The sequence below is a fragment of the Melospiza georgiana genome, chromosome Z, assembly GCF_028018845.1.
Source record: "Melospiza georgiana isolate bMelGeo1 chromosome Z, bMelGeo1.pri, whole genome shotgun sequence".
Taxonomy (NCBI): Eukaryota; Metazoa; Chordata; class Aves; order Passeriformes; family Passerellidae; genus Melospiza; species Melospiza georgiana.
In genome coordinates this window covers 81,760,209-81,781,527 of record NC_080465.1, presented here as the reverse complement: position 1 = coordinate 81,781,527, position 21,319 = coordinate 81,760,209, and the positions used below count along the sequence as shown (strand labels likewise).

Here is a 21,319-nt window from a genome sequence, read left to right as displayed (position 1 = left end):
ATGCTTTTTCTAGTTAGGAACTTGTGACTAGTGCTTTGCTTTACAGAAGCTGTTCCAAGTTAGTCCAGGTGTGGTAGATCCCAGGTGTCAAACAGAGCTGGATCTTTTGTGGAACAGTAGTCTTTGTGCCTTGGCTTGAGAGATGGGGAATGTCTTGTTACTTCAAGAAACATGAATACATGATACCAGATTTTAAAATAGCACCACTTCCGGCACTCTGCTGTCTTAATTTTCTTATGCTTTGTGTCTTCTGGCACTTTGTATTTCTTAATTTGTCCTTGTTTTGCTTTTCTCTCTTTCCCCTTTCAGTTTGGTTGATCTCTTCCTCCTTTTTTCCATGTCTCATCTTCGTGGTTCTCTTCTTTTTTTGTTTTTGTTTTGGTTTTTTTTGACCTCTACCTGTCTGAATGGGTTAATCTCTCTTTTTCTGATTCCATGTGAAATTGTTTAGCATTGCTTATTTCCTCAGCCATGCCTTCTTTACTGGGTTTTATTTTTTTCAATCCTGTTGACTTTTTGGTCAAGAACACAAGGTAGTTTCTTTTGGTGAAGAAAACAAGGTAGTTTTCTATATGGAATAGTTTGTTTCTGTATGGGAAAGTTTGCCAAATACCAGTGCTGCAGACTGCAAATTTGCTGTATCTCTGTCAACATTGATACAGGATGCTCTTGCCGTTTCACTATCTCTTCCAGTGTTTATATTGTTCTTCTGTAGGTTTAATTAGGAGCTAATCTATCTGGAAAACACAGCAGAAGTGTTTATTTTTTCAGCCAAGATAATTCCCTACAGTGATTCATGGCTTGGCACCACAAAACAATTCTGGCATGATGAGGGATTGATTTTTTGGGGCACAGCAGCCTATTAAGCTATAAGGTGGGATTGCTTAAGCCTGCTTTGCCATCCAAAACTGAACAGGAGAGTGTGGTCAAAGCAGAGCTTGCTCTGAGGAGTCCAATATACTGCCTTCCTGGGCTGTTTGTTCTTCCTCTCATACTGTTGATTTTCTTAATAATTGGGCAAATATTGAGGGACTCTCAGCTGTCAGTAATCAGAAATGAGCTGATGGTGAATTCCTGCTGGCTGCCTGTGACTCTCCTGGTATGAGTGAATAGTGACAGCCAGAGCCAGCCTGGCTATCTGGCACATAAAGAAAGCCCCTGGGCCTCTCACAGCCGAGGAGTGGGAGCAGATAAGTGGTACAGACATAAATGACAGTCCAAGGAACAGCTCCCAGCAGTTTAGTTTTAGGTTGTCTCACACTTTTCACTGTAAAAGGTTTATTGCAATATCATCTTCCATAAAGCAAATCATGCGTGCTAAGCAGGTACTGCTGAAGTGTCTGCTGAGGTATTTCTGGTTTCAGCCATTAGGAAGTACTTGGTACTCCAGTTTCACACTCCTGCATGTTCCTGGGTTTTTTTTTTCCTTCACAGATCCTTATTTGTTGCACAGAATGGACTTGTGGGACCTGAATTGAAATCTGTATAAATCTGCCACTTCTGTACTTTAGGTGACTACCCTATAACTCCAGTAGCGTTTGGTTATTGGAAAAATTAAATACAGCTTCTCTGGATGATCTTTTTAGTTACTGTCAGGATTAAGAGCTATGAGGCTTGCTTTGGAGTGTTAGCCCTCAGTCTAGGCAGACTTTGTGTTTGTCTGGATTTTCTGTGATTTGCTACCAAGAATGCAGCCTCCTCCTTAGTGGTGGTATTAGTTACAATTATTTTCTGATGGAAAACTTAAAGTTAACTAAAGCAGAACTTGCTGAAAATCATGTGCTTAATATTTACTGTTCTTCTTTGTTCCTTCCCCAGAATTATAAATGAGTTGGTGGTTCAAGAATAATGTGCATGGGCCTTTAATGGAAAGACATAGAGATGGGAAGCTTTTATGTTTCCTTAACATGGTACATTTTTTAAATGGTGCAATAAATCATATGCTGCCTTATACTCTTTGATGTCTGTCCTCCAACTACGCCATTAAAATCAGCATTCCCACGGTATGAATTTAGTCAATGGGCTGGTTCTTCTGTTTTGTGTTCAATGGCAAATAAAAAAGGCCTTACGTTGAGGAAAAAACTGTCAGGAAAGCTGCTTGTTTTGTTTTTTCCCCCCTCCTTTTTTAGAGGGGTACTTGTCTGCTTTGGTTTGGGTCTTTTTCTTACCATGCTAAGGGCAGGTGATATGATGTGAATATGTTTATAATTTCAGCTTTTAGGCAGAATGCTTTCTCTTGCTATGTGGAGATGCTATAAGAGAAGCCACTGCAACTTTGAAACATCTTCTATTGTGGTGCTGTTAAAAGAAAAGCGGATAAAACCACATTCTTCAAAGCTGGTTGCTGCCAGGAAACAACCTTCACTGATTGTTAGTAAATTTAAAGTAAGACAGCTGAATTCAACCATTTAAAAATAATCCTATTTATTATGCCACTGTTTTGTTTTTGCTTTTTTTTTTCTTTTTCTTTTTTTCCCTTCCTTTTCGTTTGAAAGTAATATTTTTTACAAAAACATCCTGCTAACTGCAGGATACTGCTTTTTGGTTGTGAGAAGCCAGAAATAAAAATCCACAGTCTTTGAAAACAATGAAATTTCATTGGTTAATAGACTGCTCAATTTGCCATTCTTTCCCATTTCTATTGAAAAGAGGTTTTCTTACAGAAAACTAACTTCCTGATGAAGAAACTCTGCACTGTGATGAGTGATTGCAAACACAAAGTGATTAAATCCCAAAGAAATAATGATTATCCTTGATTACTCTTTACTTTCAGCACTGATGTGTGATAGCTGCGGTCACACAGATGCTGCCTGCATCTGGAGCAGCTTTTAACGACAATTGGTGTGCAAAATATTCTTATGACATAGTGTTAATATGTTACAGAAAATAATCACTGCCACTGTAAAACCTCTCCTGTTTGGATACCTTTAAAATAAACAAAGACAAACCAATTTTCTTTAAACATGGCTGTGCTGTCAAGGAAGCAAATTTCACTAGTATTAATTTTAGTTTAGCTGAAGTCTGTGGGCTTAGCCTCTACATAAAAGAAAAGCAAATAAAATAAAATATATTTTTTTTCTTTTATTAAGTACTTTGAAAGTGCTGGCCATCAGATCACAGCATGAGGGAGGAACTCCTGTGAAGCCTGGAATTTTTTCCTAAAGTGTTTGGGAAGCAACCATGCACCTCACAAATTTGCTTGTATCCAAGTGAGCCAGTAAAGTCTGTATAGTTAAGAATATTCTGATTTGAATCTATTCTGTTTACCCCCTATGTTCACAGCCTGTTTGAATCCCCACATCAGGTGGTACCTTTTGTTCATTTCTTGGAAAACCGTGAACTGGTGAATATGTAAATATGTACTGCTCTGTGGAAGCGAGGTGGTTCAGTGCAGGTTGTGCAAACTCACCTAGGTCACTGTGATCCTGCTGTTAAAGGCCCGTGGCTTGAAGCTGGTGTCACAGAAGCCCAGAACAGTTTGAGTTGGAAGGGATCTTAAAAATCATCCCATTCCACACCCCTGCCATGGGCAGGGACGCCTTCCACTATCCCAGGTTGCTCCAGGCCTTGTCCAACCTGGCCTTGGACGCTTCCAGGGATGGAGCAGCCACAGCTCTTTTGGGCCCCCTCTACAAGGGCCCTACCTTCCTCGGAGTTTGTTCCCTATGCAGGTGACTAGTTTCTATAGAGGTGGAAATAGAGGTTCAGGGCAGAGCTTCCTGGATGTTACTGGAATGCCTGGGTTTCTCCTGCTGATGCTTAGCAGAGCCATCAAGCAGCAGGCGGAGTTGACTTTTCATACTCACTGCCTGTTTGTTACTAGCAATAGATAATCTATTTCACATTGTGAATATATCAAACATTTCTCATAGAGCAGGGAATGTTTTACACTCCATCCTTAACAAATCTGTCCTTTACTTTTATGTGTTCTAACCCATGTCACCAAATGCTACATCCACATGGCTTTTAAATTCCTCCCATGATGGCAACTCCACCACTGCCCAGGGCAGCTGTGCCAGGGCTGGACAGCCCTTTCCACGAAGGAATTTTCCTCAATATCCAAACTGAATTTCCTCTGGCCCAGCCTGAGGCCGTTCCCTCTGCTCCTGTCCCTGTTCCCTGGAGCACAGCCCGACCCCCCCGGCTGTCCCCTCCTGTCAGGAGCTGTGCAGAGCCACAAGGGCCCCCCTGAGCCTCCTTTGCTCCAGGCTCAGCCCCTTCCCAGCTCCCTCAGCTGCTCCTCATCAGACTTGCGCTCCAGACATGTATTTGACAACAGGGCAGTCTGTATTCCTCAGGTGAGAGTTCTAATTCAGGTGAGAGTTTCAATTCAGAGAGAATTGGAACTTTTATGTGATCAGTGCAGTGAAGCTTCACTTTATCAGTCCTTGCTCTTGTTAGGACTGAAATACAATTCAAGTACTTATTAACAGTGTTCTCTGTGGCATAATGAAAGGACAGATGTTTCAGTGTTGAGTTTCCATTTTTACATTCATTCATTAACCAGATGTTATTTCCACGGGGACTGTAGAGAAAAATTGGTACCACACTTGGTTGTACTGTTTCTTTTGTGCCAACTTGTGAATCTTGGCTCTGGCATTTTCTGTCCAAATCTTAATGTAATTTACCTTCTGTCTCTTCCCTTCACAAGAAAATACCCAGGCTGCTTTTTTCCATGTCTCTCACTTCTCTTTCCTGCCCAATCAAAGGAAAGAAAGTCACTGCTAAGTTTCGCCCATGGTACTTAGGAATGAGTTGCTACTTTTTGTACCCCTCCACGATACTGTCTCCGTGAGTCCATCCCTGGGGATGCATTTCAGTGGTGTCTGTCTGTTGGGGTGGTATTTCTGCTGTAATTCCCCCTCACTAGGTGGGGGGAATTACAGCAGAAATTCCCATTTCGTTTGAGTGAACTGAAATTTTACAGTAGTTGTTGCCTCATCTTGAGTGTGGCAAAATTCACTTTTGTGTTCTTGTACGAATAAGAGGCCGTGGGCTGTAGTTAATTTTTAAGCGTTAAACTTCATTTTAGTATGAAAAAGAATTACCGTAGTGTTAAAAGCTTTGCTGAAGATCTGAAAGCCTTGCTTACTTTGCCACTGGTTTTGATCCTGGCAACTTGTAGAAACTAAACAACTCTGTGGAATTTTTTGAGGACTCTGTGTGGGTTTTAATAACTCAAAAGAGAAGAAAAAAAAAATCTGTAAGAATGCTGTACTTTGAAACCTAACCTTAGAAATTAGGGAGAAAATGAACCATAATTCAAAAGCTGAATGTCTGCATTTAGGGTTTAAATCCTGGAGCAATTACCGCTCTGATTGTGTCCCCAGGATCTTTGGATAGTGGGAGGAGTCATGTTGTGTTACATTATGATTTTTCAGTACCTAAAACTCTCTACTGAGTTGTTGTCCATTGTAATATTCACCCTCCCTGCTTGCCAGGTCTTGGGAAGGAATAAATCCTGATGACAAGCAGCCAGCTGGGCAAATTTAGAAGTTTTTGTTTTTTTTAAAAGCGTAAGGTCACATAGACCTAGAAAACTGTGTTGTCCGTAGTTGCTGGTGGCGTGCTGGTGGTTCTTGCTCAATACCATTTGTTTTTAATTACTCTGCATGTTTGTAGTGCTGGAACAAGAGACCACCTTTGAGACCAAGCCTAATATTTTTAAAGTATATATCAAAGTGTAAGTTTGTTCTTTCTGAATCTTGTGTTTCAAAGCAGTTTGTAAGAGAAGAATGAATGCTGGTAATTGATATCAGGACAAGCCAATCTGTGTAATTTAAAGTTGTCTTAGGATATTCAGCTGTAGGTGAAGAGCTGTCTCAGCTGTCAGCTCACTGCACAGCAAATTAGTCTGATATACAATAAAATTTGCAGGCATCTTAAAACCTAATTTGATGTCTCTATCCTGAATAATTTCCTGTTGAAGGGTTTTGAAATAATTTTTTTGACTGCTCTTTTTACAGTATCTTCTAGTCCTCATGAGCTGGGGAACAGCTCAAACTCCACAGCTTCCAAGAGCATGGCTCCACAAGGTTTTCAGCACTGGAGCTTGTTAAGCAGCTTCCCACACAGCACCACTGATAATCTCAGGTTGATGCAACAGTGCTGTAAACTGGGTTACCATGTAAATTTAAAAAGGATTGTGTTATGATTGCAAATGTTGAACTAAATTTATTGACCATCCTTTAATTTTTTGAACTTCAGAAGTCCTTGAAGGTCAGGCTGTATGTTCAGTCTGTGTAGAGGCTCTACCATCTTCCAAAACACTGAGCAGTAGATATGATATGTTCACATGTTCATAATATGAGCAGTTCATGATACGACAAGAGGTGATAGTTTTAAACTAGAAGAGGGTGGATTCAGACAAGATAGAAGGAAAAAATTGTAATGATGAGAATGGTGGAACAGGGTACCCCTTAGTTATTAATATTCATATTGCTCAGTGTGGCATTGAACACAGTGTCTGGTGATTTGTCTTTTTTTCCCATCTGTTAAGGATGTTTTTGAAGATCAGTTGCCCTGTACTCATAGGTCAGAAGTATGTGTTTGATGCAGCTGATGTGGTTTCAGTGGTTGCTGTCAGGTTTTGCTTTAGTGCTTTGTTGTTCTTTTCAGATAATGTTTTTCTGTGACGTATCACGAGGCAATTAATGAAGTTAGGAACAATTTGCTGCATCTGATGTGATTGTTGTGCTAGTATAATAACATTGGTTAAAAGGAAAGAGCTGGTTAGCTTGAGATTAAATGTCAGATTGAGATTTCTTTTATTTGTGTTTTTAAAAGTGCGTCATTTTGTGTGAAATTTCTTGTAAAAAAGTTCAAGTTCTTTCTGTAGGCTGCTGTTCTATTTGTATTTTCGGTAACACCAAACTGAGTACGGCAGCACTGAAACTGCAAAACTAGCAGTAATAAAATGCACATGGAATCACAGAATTGTTTAGGTTGGAAAAGCCCACGAAGACCATGGAGTCCAACCATTCCCCAGCACTGCCAAGGCCACCACTGACCCCTATTCCCAGGTGCCACAACTGCACAGCTGTTAAACCCCTCCAGAAACAGGGATTCCACCACTGCCCTGGACTGCTATGCCAGGGCTGGACAGCCCTTTCCATGGAGGGATTTTCCCCAATATCCAACCTAAATCTCCCTTCGCACAGCTTGAGGCCATTTTCTCTCATGCTGTCTGTTGTTCCATGGGAGAAAACACTGACATAATTTCACTCTGATAGACATTTCACTTTTGAATATTAGTTTCCTTTTTTATAGTTGCTGTGCTTCAAAAGAATATTGCATTGCCTGATGTTGGGATGACAGAGCATTGGAATGAGTTGCTCAGAGAGCTTGTGAGGATACTCAAAAGCCACCTGGACACAGTCAGGGTGTGCTGGCTTTATGAGATCCTGCTTGAGCAGGGAGGTTGGACAAACTGACCTCAACAAGCTAATGGATGGCTAAAATTAAGTGCTTCATAGAAAGATTTTATTACTGTTTTGTACTGAATTTTCACTTCTAGTACAGGAACCCAATTGCTTGTGTAACCAGTTTTGTTTTCTTTTCCTCTTGTGCAGTGCTGATTTAAAGCTCTTGGAAGAAGCCACAATCTCAGTCTGCAAGTCTTTAGGTGAGACATTTTATCATCTTTTTTCCATATACTTTACCAGAAAAATTGGGAAACAGCATCCCTGTTCTGATCCCACATTCATGCCTTTATCATTCTATTTGTATATATTGCCCAACTAAAATTAAAGCAGTGTAAAGAGTGTGTTTATGTGTACCCCAAACCTTTACCTCCATTGTTAACTCTTGTACAGAACTTGGTATGACTGCAAGATTTAAAACAAATATTTCCATCTCTACTATGTCTTTTTCCCTTTGCCCTTTAAGCTGATCAGTAAGAGGAAGGAATTAGAGGATGGGAGGAAGGGGTGGTATAAATGTGATCAGTGATGTTGCGAGAAGGTAGAAGGTAGTTGTGAAGACCTGCCCAGTTTTCTGATGGGAGGCTGTTGTGCTGCAGACAAGTATGGGAAAGAAACGGTTTGAGTATGAGTATCCCATGTTTGGGATATTTTAAATCTAGGATTAATGGTATTTAGAGAACAATTTTGTACTAATAAACCATGTACTAGAGAATCTTGAAAGAGGAATGCCTGTACAGAAAACCAAGACATACTGTGCTTTATTTAGAAATATTTGAGACATTGAAATTTGCTTTTTTTTCTAAATGTCATTTGAACTAGATAGTGTCAGCTTATGTATACTTTGTAATTGTATCTTTTTTTTCTCATCTAGTTGAGAAGAATCCTCGAACAGGGAACCTTGGGTCATTGATTAAAGTCTTTCTTTCTAGAACCAAAGAGTTAAAAATTTCAGCAGAATGTCAGAAGTAAGTTCTCAGAAAAAAGCTGTGTGTGCCATTTAATTTTTTAGGTGTTCCTTTTGTTGCTAGCTCTTGAATTTTTCTACACTGCTCATAGACCAAACCTTAGAATTCTCTTGAACTGCTGTTTGAAACAGAGCAAGTGTCTAGTACTTCTCTAAACACAGAAATTAAGTGTAATAGGTAAGTAGATTACTAGGCAAAAATACATATTTGTATGTTAGATGAACACATTTTTCTATAAATGGTGTAAGGTATGGGTACTACTGCCTTAGAAATCTTTAAAAATTATCTGAACTTCTAAGCTGAACTTAATGTATGAGCCAGTATTCTATCTTGGAAATATTTTAAATATCTATATCTATGAAGATGTAAATATGTATCAAAATACTGCTTTCAGGTTATGTCATGCAGCTGCTGTTGGTTTTGTTGGCCCCATTCAGCAGTAGGAGAGAATTCCCAATAGGTAACTTGTGCAGCACTGTGGGGTTTTTTTTGCAGGAGGCTTTCTGTAGTTGTTCCCTCACACCCACAGAAAAATGTCCCATTTTCATCAGATCTGGGGCTGGAATTCCTCCTTGCTCCCATGACTGTCATCAAGTTTTTTGCTTGCATCTAAAGTAAGAAGTTATTTCTGCCCAGATAGCTGTTACTGTTTTAATCCTAAAATACCTTGAAAGTACAGCTTTCGGCAATAATTGACTCTGTGCTGCTGCATGGGATCCCCAGCAGGGCTTACTGGGGCTCAAAAAATTTTATGCAGCTGTATTTCCCTTTCATTCAGAAAACTCGGAAAATATTTGTGTGTATTGCATAAGAAAATTGTGCTGTATGGTGCTCATGAAGTCCATAAATGCCTGCAGTCACCTGAAAGCTGTTCACCTGGGAAAAGGGCTAAGGTTCAGGGAGCCCGGAAGCTTTCAGGCCTGAACCTGCTGGAAGTTTTCAAATGTCTGTGTGCCTTGAGTCCATAGCTCTAGAGACCTCTAGAAGTTTGCTGATCTGTTTGGTGAGTTCCTCAAAGAGTTCTGTCTACTGTGGTGTTTTTAATGGCACAAATGTAGTTAGGGATAAGGTTGTATTTTCTAAACTACTTTTGAATACATTCCCATTGTATTTTCTGTGATGTCAACTGCAGACTCCCTGCTTAAACACTTTTCCCTGCTTCAACTGTAGAACTTTGTCTACTCTGACATTTATTTTCTTGTGGGTTTTGATGCATGTTTGCTGGTGGAGTGTTACTGATTCTTGTTTGTTCTTTTCTAGCCACCTCTTTATCTGGCAGGCTCACAATGCACTGTTCATTATTTGCTGTTTGCTGAAAGTATTCATCAGTCGAATGTCAGAAGAGGAGCTGCAACTTCATTTTACTTATGAAGAGAAAGCAGGACCAAGCTCATATGGTGGGTACACACAAGTGCAAGTGAAACATCCCATGAAAAACTTAAATGTCTTGATGTTTGTAGACGTGGCACGCAGGGACATGGTTTACTGCTAGACTAGTGAGTTACTTTAATGGTTGTACTTGATCTTAAGGGTCTTTTCCCTCAGGTCCTTTAGGTCTAAATATCTCTATGATTCTATGTTTTTTAGACTCAGAATCTCAAACTTTGCTTTAAAACCAGAAATTAAGTCCTAGAGAGTTCAATTTAGCTTAATCTGGATTTTTTTGAACAGTTGTTGAGATGTGGTGCTGTAGATCAGCCTGAGCTTTAGTGATTTTCAAACAGTTTGAAAGGTGATAATGGTCCTCTTCAGAGAAATTGAGGTGAAGGTGGCAATGAATGAACCTTGGAACACTGATGTTGCAATTCAATGCATCTTTTCACATATTTTTTTATAAACCAACAGCAGCCACAAATTGGAATTAATGCTATTTTTAGAGATCTAGTGAAGGAAAGTAACAGTCCTATGGTTGGAATTGACCCCTTGAGAGAGCACCTGCTAAAATTTAATTTGGGGGCAATAGCTTTTACAGAATTTAGGCAGAATTACTAAGATTGGCTGATGTCCAGGAAATGGCGTATGTATTATGCAAGATGGAAGATGGCAGGAGAGATGCTCAAGGAGGAAACTTGTCTTTGAACAAGAATAATAGAAATACATTCAAAATCAGTCGCACTGTCTGCCACAAATCTTGGTGTAGCCCTGTATCAAGATGCTCTCATGAAGTGCATGATGGATAATGCTGCCATGGGAACCTTGATTTCTCTTGCTTTGGGGTAAATCATGGAATCATTTTGGCTGGAAAAGCCCGCTAAGATCATCAAGTCAACCCAGCACTGCCAAGTCCAGGGCAAACACTGTTCAGTGTTTAATTGCATGTTGCATGAAGCCCAAAAAGTCTCAGAATGCTGGAGCAGAGTGAGTGCATGGTGTGAGAACCAAGAGTGTCTGACTGTGGATTTCCTGCAAGGAGGACACATGTTGAGAGCACCGAGTCACTGCTTGCTCATCCAGCAGTGAAAACTGTTCATTGAAATCTGTTTAACTCCTTGGCTCCTGCCAGTGCTCTGGGGAAATCAGAACTGTGGTGCCAAAGGATTAAGTGCTACATGTTGAAATTGTTTAATGTATTTAAACTGTGATGAGTGATCTCTAGGAGGGAAGTCAGCTCGCTGATGCACTGGAAAGGAGTATCTGCTTGTGTATAAGCTATCCCTGCAGACTGCCTGTGGGTTTATTCCTGGATTAAAGAAATGGCTCACCTCTTGCTTCAGTGTGCAGCATGCCACAGTGGAATGGGTGGAAAAGCTGAGACTTTTGTCAGCTGGAACCCCTGTGATCTTTATTCCTTGCACTGGGAGTTCCTCACAGTGTGGTATGGAAAGTGATTCTTGTCACCAGGGTAGACCCATGCTTATACCATGTCTAGTAGCACTTGACTGTAATTCACAATGACATTTATTAGCAGTAATTCTGTGCATATTGATGGCAAATGTACTTAGCAATTACCTCTGAGCAGATTGTTCATGGGATGTTGTTGATTAGGAAAGTAATTGTGTGTGGTCTGCTGGTGAGGCAGGAAATGAGCTGCTCCTTGGCTCCTCTTTGGGTTTCCAATTGGAGATGGTTCCTGTGAACTTCCTGAGGGTGTTGAGGTTCATAACATGCTGAGGTTACATAGCCATTTGGTTTGAGTCCTAAAAATCTTACTTTTAAATATCTACAGAAGGTGGTAATAAGGCTTATGCTCAGCTATAGGAAGATGAAATATGAAGGAATTGTAATAAACTGTAGTTGTGCTAGGGCCTGTTAAAAGTAAGCAGAAGATAATGAAGTGGCGTGTTTGTATTTTTATTAATTAGGTGTAGCTTTCTTGAATTTTTGATGTCTACTTTTTGGAAAATAGAATATTCCTGTTATTGTGATAGATTTTTATTATAAAATTAGTAATATATTATTAGAATATTATTATTCCTATATTGCTCCTAATTTTACATAGATTTATTAGCACTTTTATGGAAATTTTACTATCTTTGGTGAACAGGGTTTTTAAAAATTAAGTTCTTAGTCATCCATACTATTTTTTTCATTTACCAGAGGTTGGCATTATTTATAATTCTTCAATTGTGAGGATAAAACAAAACCATACGAAAGATATTGTTTTATGAACTGTTTGATGTAAATAAAATATCCAAATTAAAAGGAGTTTTGATACCGTGTCTGAATTTTGAAGTTTCTGTATTTCCTTACTGCCTGATCAGTAGTCATTGAAAATAACAGTGCAATCACCCAACAACACAAACAACCTCTCTACCCTGTGGTAGAAAATTCATATGCTTTGTTCAGTCTCTTAGCCTTCTGAGAAAAGGTTATTGTTCCTTTCAGGATCATCTCACAACTCCTTTGGAAATCACTATATAGTGGTGTTTGTTTCCCTATGAACATCATATTTTTATCCTTCTGACTGGACAGTATCTTCTGGTGCCATGCTCTCTGAATTAAGTGCAGCACCTGGGAGCTTATAGAACATAACTGCAGTGTCAGCATGTCAGGATGCTCACACTGCAATCAGCATCTGCTCTGGGATATTTGGTGTGTCAGGGAGAAGTATATACTTACAATCTGTGAGAGTCCTGTGTATGGAAAACATCCCTGTCACTGACTGCTCAGAAATGTAGACTATGTATGACATAGTCACAATTGTTCAGATAGCAAGTTTCATATTTGACTTATCTCAGATTTTGCAGTTTATGCTTTCACTTTTTCTGCATGTCCAGTTCATACTTTTTCCTGCTGCACTGCGCTTGAGGATCAGAAGAAAGCTGTGCAACTTTGCTTTGTGTCATAAAATGGAATTTTTTTGAAGGCTGAGTGCATGTGTGTACTTTGACTTAACAAATAAATTGCCCTGAGTTGAGTTGCTGCTAATAGTGTGTTATTGATTTCCTTCAAAAGAAGGCCTACCATTAACAGAAATGTGTTCTTTTTGAGGAGTTTCAGATGGTGCAGCCTTTGCCTCTTCATCCGTAACTGAAATTTGCTTATAATTTTGGGGAAGATTTCAGAATTTTGATTGCAGGAAAATCCACAGAGAGTCTAAACCCATATCCTTCAAGATTCATCTGAAAATGTCCTGATATCAATAAATCCCAAACTGGAATCAACATCTGCTCAGCTGAAATTGGAGTTAGTCTCACTAACATGAATCATTCATCCTTCCAACGTCTATATCCTGTAATTTCTGCAGTCTTTAACTGTAGTGACTCAAAGGTGCAAGAGAGCACATGCTGAGTATTTTAGTTCAAATCAGACTATTGATTCATGTAACCTGTTCCCTGAGCTGTAGTAGGAAGCTTTATTCATTTTCTATGGAGGAATTTGTAAACATAAGGCTACTAAGGGCTGTTTGTGACGTATTAAAGCAAATATGAGGACATAGAGAAGGGAATAAATAAAAAGACGTTTACTGCAAGCCTTAAATGATTTCATGCATGTTCAGCTATCACATAAAGGAAATGAGGGAAGGCAATCAATTTATGTACTCATTATTATCAAGCAGAAGTTGTAAGTTTTTAGGAGTAATTAGAACTGAAGACCAAACCACAAAACCTGGGAACCTCTAAGTCTGTTTTGCAAGGAATTATTTATTTCATTACTTGTGTCCAGGTTCTGTATGAGCAACAGGGCAGAAAAACAAGTAACATTTACGATGAGGATGTACCTTGTTATGCCTGAATATCTTACTGATCAGGTAAGATATTCGGCATCCACCAGATCAGGCCTTATCAATGTAGTAGTTAGGTTCTTGAGAAGATGGAGCTGAACTGATTTTAGAACTGGGGCCTCCTGGCATCTCTGCTTTCATCTTCATAAGCCATTTAACCTGTGTAGTGTGTGCTAATCCGGTATCTGTAATGTGGGTAACTTTGAAAAAGTAAAAACAAATGAAAAAAACGCATTATTAAAAAAAAAGAAGTTACAAAGGTATATAAATATATATATTATATGTATGCATATATACGTATATATGCATATATATAAATATATATATATATTTACCAAATCCAAAACAAACAAACCCCACCAAAAAGTCAAACTCCATAAAATTTCTTGCAAAATGAAATAATCCATGGTCGAGGACTTAAATACAGCTGATGAAAAAAATGGTGCTTCAGCATGACTGGACATTTTAAAACCTGTGTAATTGCTGTCACTTCTGCAGTGCAGTTTGGAAGATACACCTATGATTTCTTCTCCCTGCTCTAATTTTATCTGGACAGGTTCACCCTGTTCTTACTTTCCCCAAGGCTTTACAGGTCTTTGATCCAAGTATGTGATCTATTAATGTGAATGAGTCTTGTGTGTATTGTCTTTATCCTGCTATTGAAAGAGGCATTGTTTATGAAAACACAGAGTGTTCCGTGTTTATAGCTCTCTCTCACGTTATAGATTTGGCTTGCATCCTCCTCATTGTCTTGGCAAGATGAAAATTAAACAAGAATGCGTGTGCCCCCATTGGGAAAAGGATACATTAATTACTGTAGCTGAATGACATTGATTACAGCAATTAAGTTGTTTTTTTTTTTAAATAACATCTTTCATTCTATGTGACTGTGCTAACCCAGCGTTTTCTTCCTTTATTTTCAATATTGTCTTGAGAGAAAAGCCTTCTTTCATATTTAAATAACCTTATTCTCTCTTCATATAAGTTGTGCATACAGTGTGGCGGAAAAATTTATGTTTTAGAAATGCTTTCACCTTACTTTTTTCACCTTTTTCTTCTCTTTTCTTCTGTTGGGAGAAAAATTAGGTACCTGTTGGGAACTAGTAGCAGTCTTGCTTTATAAGCATTTTCTAGGTTCAGAAAGCCTTAGGAAAGTGTCACATTCAAGTTATTTTGGAATATATTATCTGTGCTCCATTATTGGCTGTGGTTTCTGTCCAAGGTTAAATAATCTGAGCAGTTCTTGGTTTTACTAACAGGAGCTGCATTGTGTTACTTGTGGGGGATTCTATATAAAGGAAACCATGTTTCCGTGATAAAAAACTGATTTCCTTTAGAATGTGCAGTTCACTAGGTGACAATTTTTAATGTGTTTTTAATAAACTGATTGTGGAAAGAAATAATTTTGCTTTATAGTGAATATTCCCCCTGGTGTGCTTCTTAAAATTGAGTTCTGTATTCAAGAACAAACTTGAGTTAAGCAGAGTAACACCTCTGTAACCTGGCTATAAAGCTGTGTTTGTGGCAGGACTTAATTATTTGAAAATACAAAATAAACAGGCATTTGGGTAATTATTGTGCTGCAATGTTGTAATGTTTGGGATCAGCAATGCCACTCTTAAGCCATTCAGTGCTATAAAACCCTCCACTTCTTTATGATGTTACAGGTTTCTCATCATAATTTTATTTTTGAAAGCAGAAAAATCCTGATGAGCCAAGAGATTTATCTTTTGGTTTTTTTAGTACTGTATGATAACTTCGAGTGGTTTAATAAGTTTTTTCTTTAATGAGTCTTGAAAGTCTTTTGTTACAGTTGCTTTTAAAAATTACTCATGTAAAATATGAATAGTTTTATTGCTTAGAATAGTTGCAAGTTTTTTTATAATTCTACATCACTGCATGCATTTTATCACATTGTTTATGACTAGAGAGTAATTTCTGTTCCCTTAAAATGCACAAGCTTGTCATTGAAATGTGTAAAACTTCCTCAATCGATAAATATGTATCCATGAAAACATTGTATCTGTATTACTCTGGAGCAGTAGTGACATGGTCAGGGGCTTCATTATTTTGACATTCTTTTATGTTGTTGCTCAGTGAATCGTAGACAAATGACACTGTCTCTGATTGTTCTTCTCTTAGATTTAAAAAAACAGAGTGGGAAAATATGTGAAGTGCATGCAGGGGATTTTGAAAGGACATTTAACTGTGGACCAGTGAGAAGTCACCAGTGATTAGTTCAACAGTTAGTAATTACACTGTTTAATATGATCTTCTGTAAGTAGTAAAGGAAGGCTTGTTGTGCTAAATATTAGCACATTCCTACAATACTGACATCTCATTTAATTTATACATTTGTTATTAGTTACTTTTTTATGTAAAAAAGAGAGGGCGTCACCATTTGCTCTGTTAATAATCTCAAGTGCTTTCTATTTCAGGAAAAAAATCCTATCTCCTTTAACAGCTAGAACTTGTAGTGGTTGTTCTTTAATTTAATATATTGATAATCTGCATTTGTGTGTTAGAATCTTTGTTTTGTTTTGGTATTTGAAAACCCAGAAATCCTTTTCTGTGTTTCTTTTTTAGGAACAGAGTGTGAAGATCTTATAGAGGAATTGCTGTGTTGCCTCATCCAGCTCATTGTTGAAATTCCCCTCTTGTAAGTAGGCTTTTTTTTTAAATTTAGTCTTTTTTTATAAACTGAGCATTTGAGAGACTATGAAACTTGTAGTAATGGGTTTATAATGTTTAAATAGTTGTATTTGAATGTTCCATGTGATGGAGCAGTACAGATAATGATAAGCTGCTGCCAGTGCCAGCCCTGAATATTCTGTTGGAAGAAGTACATGATGAACGTCTCACACCCAGTTCAAACCATCAACAGAAGTTATTCCATTTGTTTCAGGTACCCCTGTCAGCACACAGACAGTAACTGGTGGAAATGGTTGTGCTCATGGTACAGGGGAAGGTACAGTGGAGGTGTCACTTCAGCTCTGGGGTATGCAGTAAGGTGAAAACTAAAGTTCTTCTGCAGTTCTGTGGGGGTTTAAATTGAAAATAAATCATACTGTGCTATTTAATACTGATTTCTAAAATTCCGATGAATTGATGTCCAAAGAAGGGACAAGAGAAATTAATAAGTGGAATGTTTCTGTAGATCTCCAGATTTGTTTACATGGCTTTTTTTTCATGCATCTGTTGTATTTGAGAAATGTTGATTCCATGTCTTGCTGGGAAATGTGTCGTAAAACATGCTTCAGTGTTTTATGTAGGAGAGCATGCTTTGTTGTTTGGAAAAAAAATGTTCTTCCACTTTTGTGGAAGTGTTCTGATGAGTTTTGACTATTTTCCCCATGACAAACTTTACTAAACGTAGAGTGAGCAGTGTCTTTAGTGTTAAATTTCATTGTAGTCTGTGTCTAAAATGTAGCGCCCCAGCTGAAGCATGGCAGCTGTGGAGGAGTTTCAGATTGTCTGTTGCAGTGTAGTATAGAGCTCTGCTGTGTCGTGGCTGGGATTGTTCTTTTGGTTGGAAAACTGACAAGGATGCAATGTTTTTTGAGACACTGCTGTCATTAAATGCAGCTCTGTCAACGTTAACGCGAGGGGTTTGTGTAGGTAGAGTGTAATGAATTAGTGGTGTGATTCAAAGTGTCATTCCACAGACCTTGTCAGGACTTCCTGGAACACATACAGGCTTTGTTTGGAGCAGGTTAGAGGAAGTACAAAGGGCTGAGAGGACTGTGATATACAGGCATGCTCATAAATCCTGCAGAGTTTTATTTTTCTTTCTTGGAAGCACCTGTGTGTAGTCCAGTATCCTTCATAATGCCTTTCCAGCAGGAGAAAGTATGCCAGCATGATAGTTCCTCACCCACTTCCACAACTGAAGCTCTCAGCAGCTCTGTTTCTGTGTGAATCTGCTTGCTGCAAGTGGAAGCAGCTGCTGGAAGCACTTAGATTACTGTAAAATCTAATGCTAAAATGGCTTGTTTAAAAGAAAATTTTAAATCCTGTCCATAATTTAATATTCAGCTATATCAAAAACTTACATTTCATAAGAGATAGATGTGGAAGATTTTTGTTTTGTGGTTAGTTTGGTTTCTTTTGGTGAAATAAGTTTTTTTAGCTGAACTTCTCCTGAAACAGAATCTTGCTGATTGCTAATAAATACTAACACTTACAAAAATATGTATTACTGTCTTGTTTATCACTAGAATATGTTTAACAGTGTGATAATGCCTTAACTAAGAATTTTGTTCCCATACATCGAAAGGGAAATAAGTAGGGGAAAGGACATACTGGAGAACTTGCATTCTCTAATACGCAGTCCAACTATGTTCTTCAAAAAGGTGTTATAAGGTATTACTTTATTATTAATTTTGTTCAAGAGAGTGATCAGGATTGCTTTCATAGAGAGTGTACTTCTTGCTTCCCTCTCTCTTCCTGGTCAGTTATCGCTAGAGATTCTTTCCCTGTTCTGTTTCAAGGGAAACTTGAAACAGGGCTGCTCTCTTGTGAGCTGGAATTAATCAAGAGAGCTGCAAGCCTAGTATGTGAATTTGGGGAAGGAATAGATTGAGTGGAATAGATGAAATATTCAAACTTGTAATGTTCTCTGTGTCAGAACTTAGGATCACCTGTGAGAGAACAGACAGTTTTGGCAGCTTGCAATGGCCCAGTAACAGAATGTCTGTCTGTAAAGATACTATCAAAGATTAATTATTTTGGTGACAGACCATTAAAATCTCCAAGCTGAGCTGGTCTTCAAAGTATCTTTCAGAACAGCAAAGATTTTAAGAGCATTCAATAGCCTAAACAGGGGATTTGAACAATTAGTGTGTCTCTTGGGTTATGCAGATGCAGTTTGGTGAAGGGGTGGATACAACTGGCATCTGCTGTCTGAAGAGATTGCTTGCCTGCACCCCAGTTAAAGCTTGTATTTTTCTCCTTCCCTGAAACTGTAACAATATTTTTAAAGCATGGAATGCCATTTCCGTGTTCAAAATGCAGGAACAGAGGTACCTGTGCAGCCGTTTTGCACTCCTTCCTTTTGAACTTGTTCTGAATGTCGCTTCAGGTGCTTGGGATACCTGTGTGTGGTATTTTGCACACAGGTTTGCACACATAGGTACATAGTTGTTCCAGACTGGTTGGAGAGCAGCCCTGAGGAGAAGGATTTTGGTATATCCTGGTTATACCCCAGAAGTTGTGAAAGGCTGGACATGCCCCAGCCATGTGCACTAGGACCCAGAAACGTCCTGTGCCCGGGGCTGATCCCCAGCGTGGGCAGCAGGGCAGGGGGATCCTGCCCCTGTGCCCCTGGGCTCAGGTGAGAGCCCACCTGCAGAGCTGCCCCAGCCCTGGCTCCAGCAGCACAAGGAGCTGGAGCTGCTGCAGCCAGTGCAGAGGAGGCCACGGAGCTGCTGCCAGGGCTGGAGCCCCTCTGCTCTGGAGCCAGCCTGGCCCAGCTGGGGCTGCTCAGCTGCACCAGAGAAGCTCCAGGGACACCTCAGAGCCCCTGCCAGGGCCTCCAGGGCCTCCCGGAGAGCTGCACAGCCCCTGGGGACAAGGCAGGCAGGGACAGCACCCAGGCAATGGCTCCCACTGCCAGAGGGCAGGCACAGATTCTGGCACATTGGGAATTAGGAATTGCTGGCTGGGAGGGTGGGCAGGCCCTGGCCCAGGGTGCCCAGAGCAGCTGTGGCTGCCCCTGGATCCCTGGCAGTGCCCCAGGCCAGGCTGGATGGGGCTTGGAGCAGCCTGGGACAGTGGGAGGTGGACTGGATGGGCTTGGTGGTCCCATTTCAACCCAAACCATTCTGGGATTATAAATGTAAGAAGTTTGAGCTTGGCAGGGACACAGAATTCGTGAGGGTTCCAGTCTTTTCTTGGGTATGTGCAGCAGATGTCACTCACCTCTGAGCTTGCTCTGGTTATCAGCCTTGACAGAATAAGCTCATTTATATGTACAAAACAACCTACAGCATACTTGGAAATTGCAGGTGGACTGTATTTCTCAAAATTAATAAGAAAGGTGTGGGATGTGGAAGAAGATAAATATCAGATCTCATATCAGATCTCTGTCCCTCTGTCCCTTATTACCCTTATTATGAAGCATAACTTTTTTTTTTTTTTTTTTTTTTTTTTTTTTTTTTTTTTTTTTTTTTTTTTTTTTGTTAGGAAAGGCTGCAGAGCCTTTTCTGGGAGGCAGAGCATTTCTGGAAGTGTGTCAGTTTTTTACAGGGAATTTAAGAGAATCTTTCTCAAAGTTAGTTTGTATTGGAAAACGCAAATGTGCTTTAAGGCAGAAATAGGTTGCAGTAGGGACTTTGGGACTCTGCAACATTGTGGTGCTGTGTCTGAGAGTTATTAAAAATATCTTGAATTACCTTTCTGAAAAACAGGCTGTGCTGCATTGTACAAAATGCCAGGCATAAAGGTTTCAGGTTTAATTTTATAGGAAATACAGTTTTCATCAATTAGACTTGTGCAGTCCCTTATAACCCTTATGTTACCATATGTTGATGTTTGATTTATGGTTCCCTTGGGTGTGCTACGGATACTCTGCTTTTTCTTTGGTTTTGCTAATGTTAGCACTCAAGAGTGTACACTAATGATTCGAACTGCGTAGTCGGCGAAAAGATACAATGTTAGTATTTAATTGTATGACTGCTATGTAGAAACTATTGCTAACATTTTGTTGCAGGATGGAGCTCCCAAAGCTTTAAATTATAAAGGCTTCTTTCAGCAGCTTGTTAAGAGCTGGTATCCATAACTGAACATCTGGTTGTTATCAGTGCATTTTCACTTCATTAAAAACTATAAATGCATGTGGAGGAAAAATGAAATACTGTGATCTAGTTACATCACTCCTAAGTAGCACCCTGTGGTGCCAGTGCAAGTTAGCAGATATTTCTATTACATTCCCTTATTTTCTCTAGTTATGGTTGTTTTAGGGTGCAGTCTTAGTTGTTTGGAAATGTTGACAATGTTGACAAAATTTAAATGTGGACAATGTTGACAAAATGTAAATGTTGACGAAGTTTTGACTCATTTAGGGATGCTCTCTGCATTTTATGGGAGCTTAAAAGTCAAATGTAGGAGGAAGAAAGGCAGTATAATTGATTATAAAGCTCTACAAAGTAACTGCAGTGTAGGAAAAGTGTCATGTACAGATGATTAGATGTTTAGGCTTTCTTTTTTGCCAGTTGTGAGTAGCAAAGAGATTAAGAAATGTTTTCTGTTCTAGCTAGGAGCGCCATATTTTAATTATTTTTGTTGCTTTCAAAAGAATAGGTCAGAGTAGTTCTTTGTAAAAGGAGTCTGTTCAAGGAATTTTTATCAAGATTGCAGTAGCTCCATTATTTGGAAAACATGTGACTTTTGAAATTTTGGCAACTTTGTCTAATCATCAAAGGCAAACTTCCATCTGTTGAAACTGAGGTTGAAGGTAGCGAAAATATCCAAACTGAGAGAGATTTGTGTTTCTTCACTTTGAATAGCCTCTAAGTTTTAGACTATTGTGCTCTGTTTAGGAGGAAGCTGATTCATATAAAGGGAGTTTTATTTGCTGCTGTACCTTGGGGTGGTAGGAGAACCTTTATCTGTATCACATATTCTTACCCTGTTCTAGTTTAGTTTTTATTTTAGACTTAGATCAGTATTTTTCTGTGACCTGTTCTATCTGTTCACTAGGTGTGCTGTAATTTGTAATGAAATTCCTCACCTCAAAGCACAGTATCAGAGGTCTGTACAGGTTTTTT

General features: G+C 39.1%; 1 protein-coding gene across 3 annotated transcripts in view; it reads left to right on the top strand.

Annotated features, from left to right (window-relative positions):
* Positions 1–21,319, top strand: part of DYM (dymeclin) — a 209,406-nt gene that overhangs the window by 13,883 nt on the left and 174,204 nt on the right. For 2 of the 3 annotated variants that reach the window (XM_058044202.1, XM_058044201.1), the window contains exons 3-6: positions 7,572–7,624; positions 8,296–8,389; positions 9,650–9,786; positions 16,140–16,212. In XM_058044202.1, the coding sequence (XP_057900185.1) occupies positions 7,572–7,624; positions 8,296–8,389; positions 9,650–9,786; positions 16,140–16,212 (357 nt within the window). Of the gene's footprint in view, positions 1–7,571; positions 7,625–8,295; positions 8,390–9,649; positions 9,787–16,139; positions 16,213–16,458; positions 16,564–21,319 lie in introns of all 3 variants that reach the window. The other variant, XM_058044204.1, reaches the window with a different exon arrangement.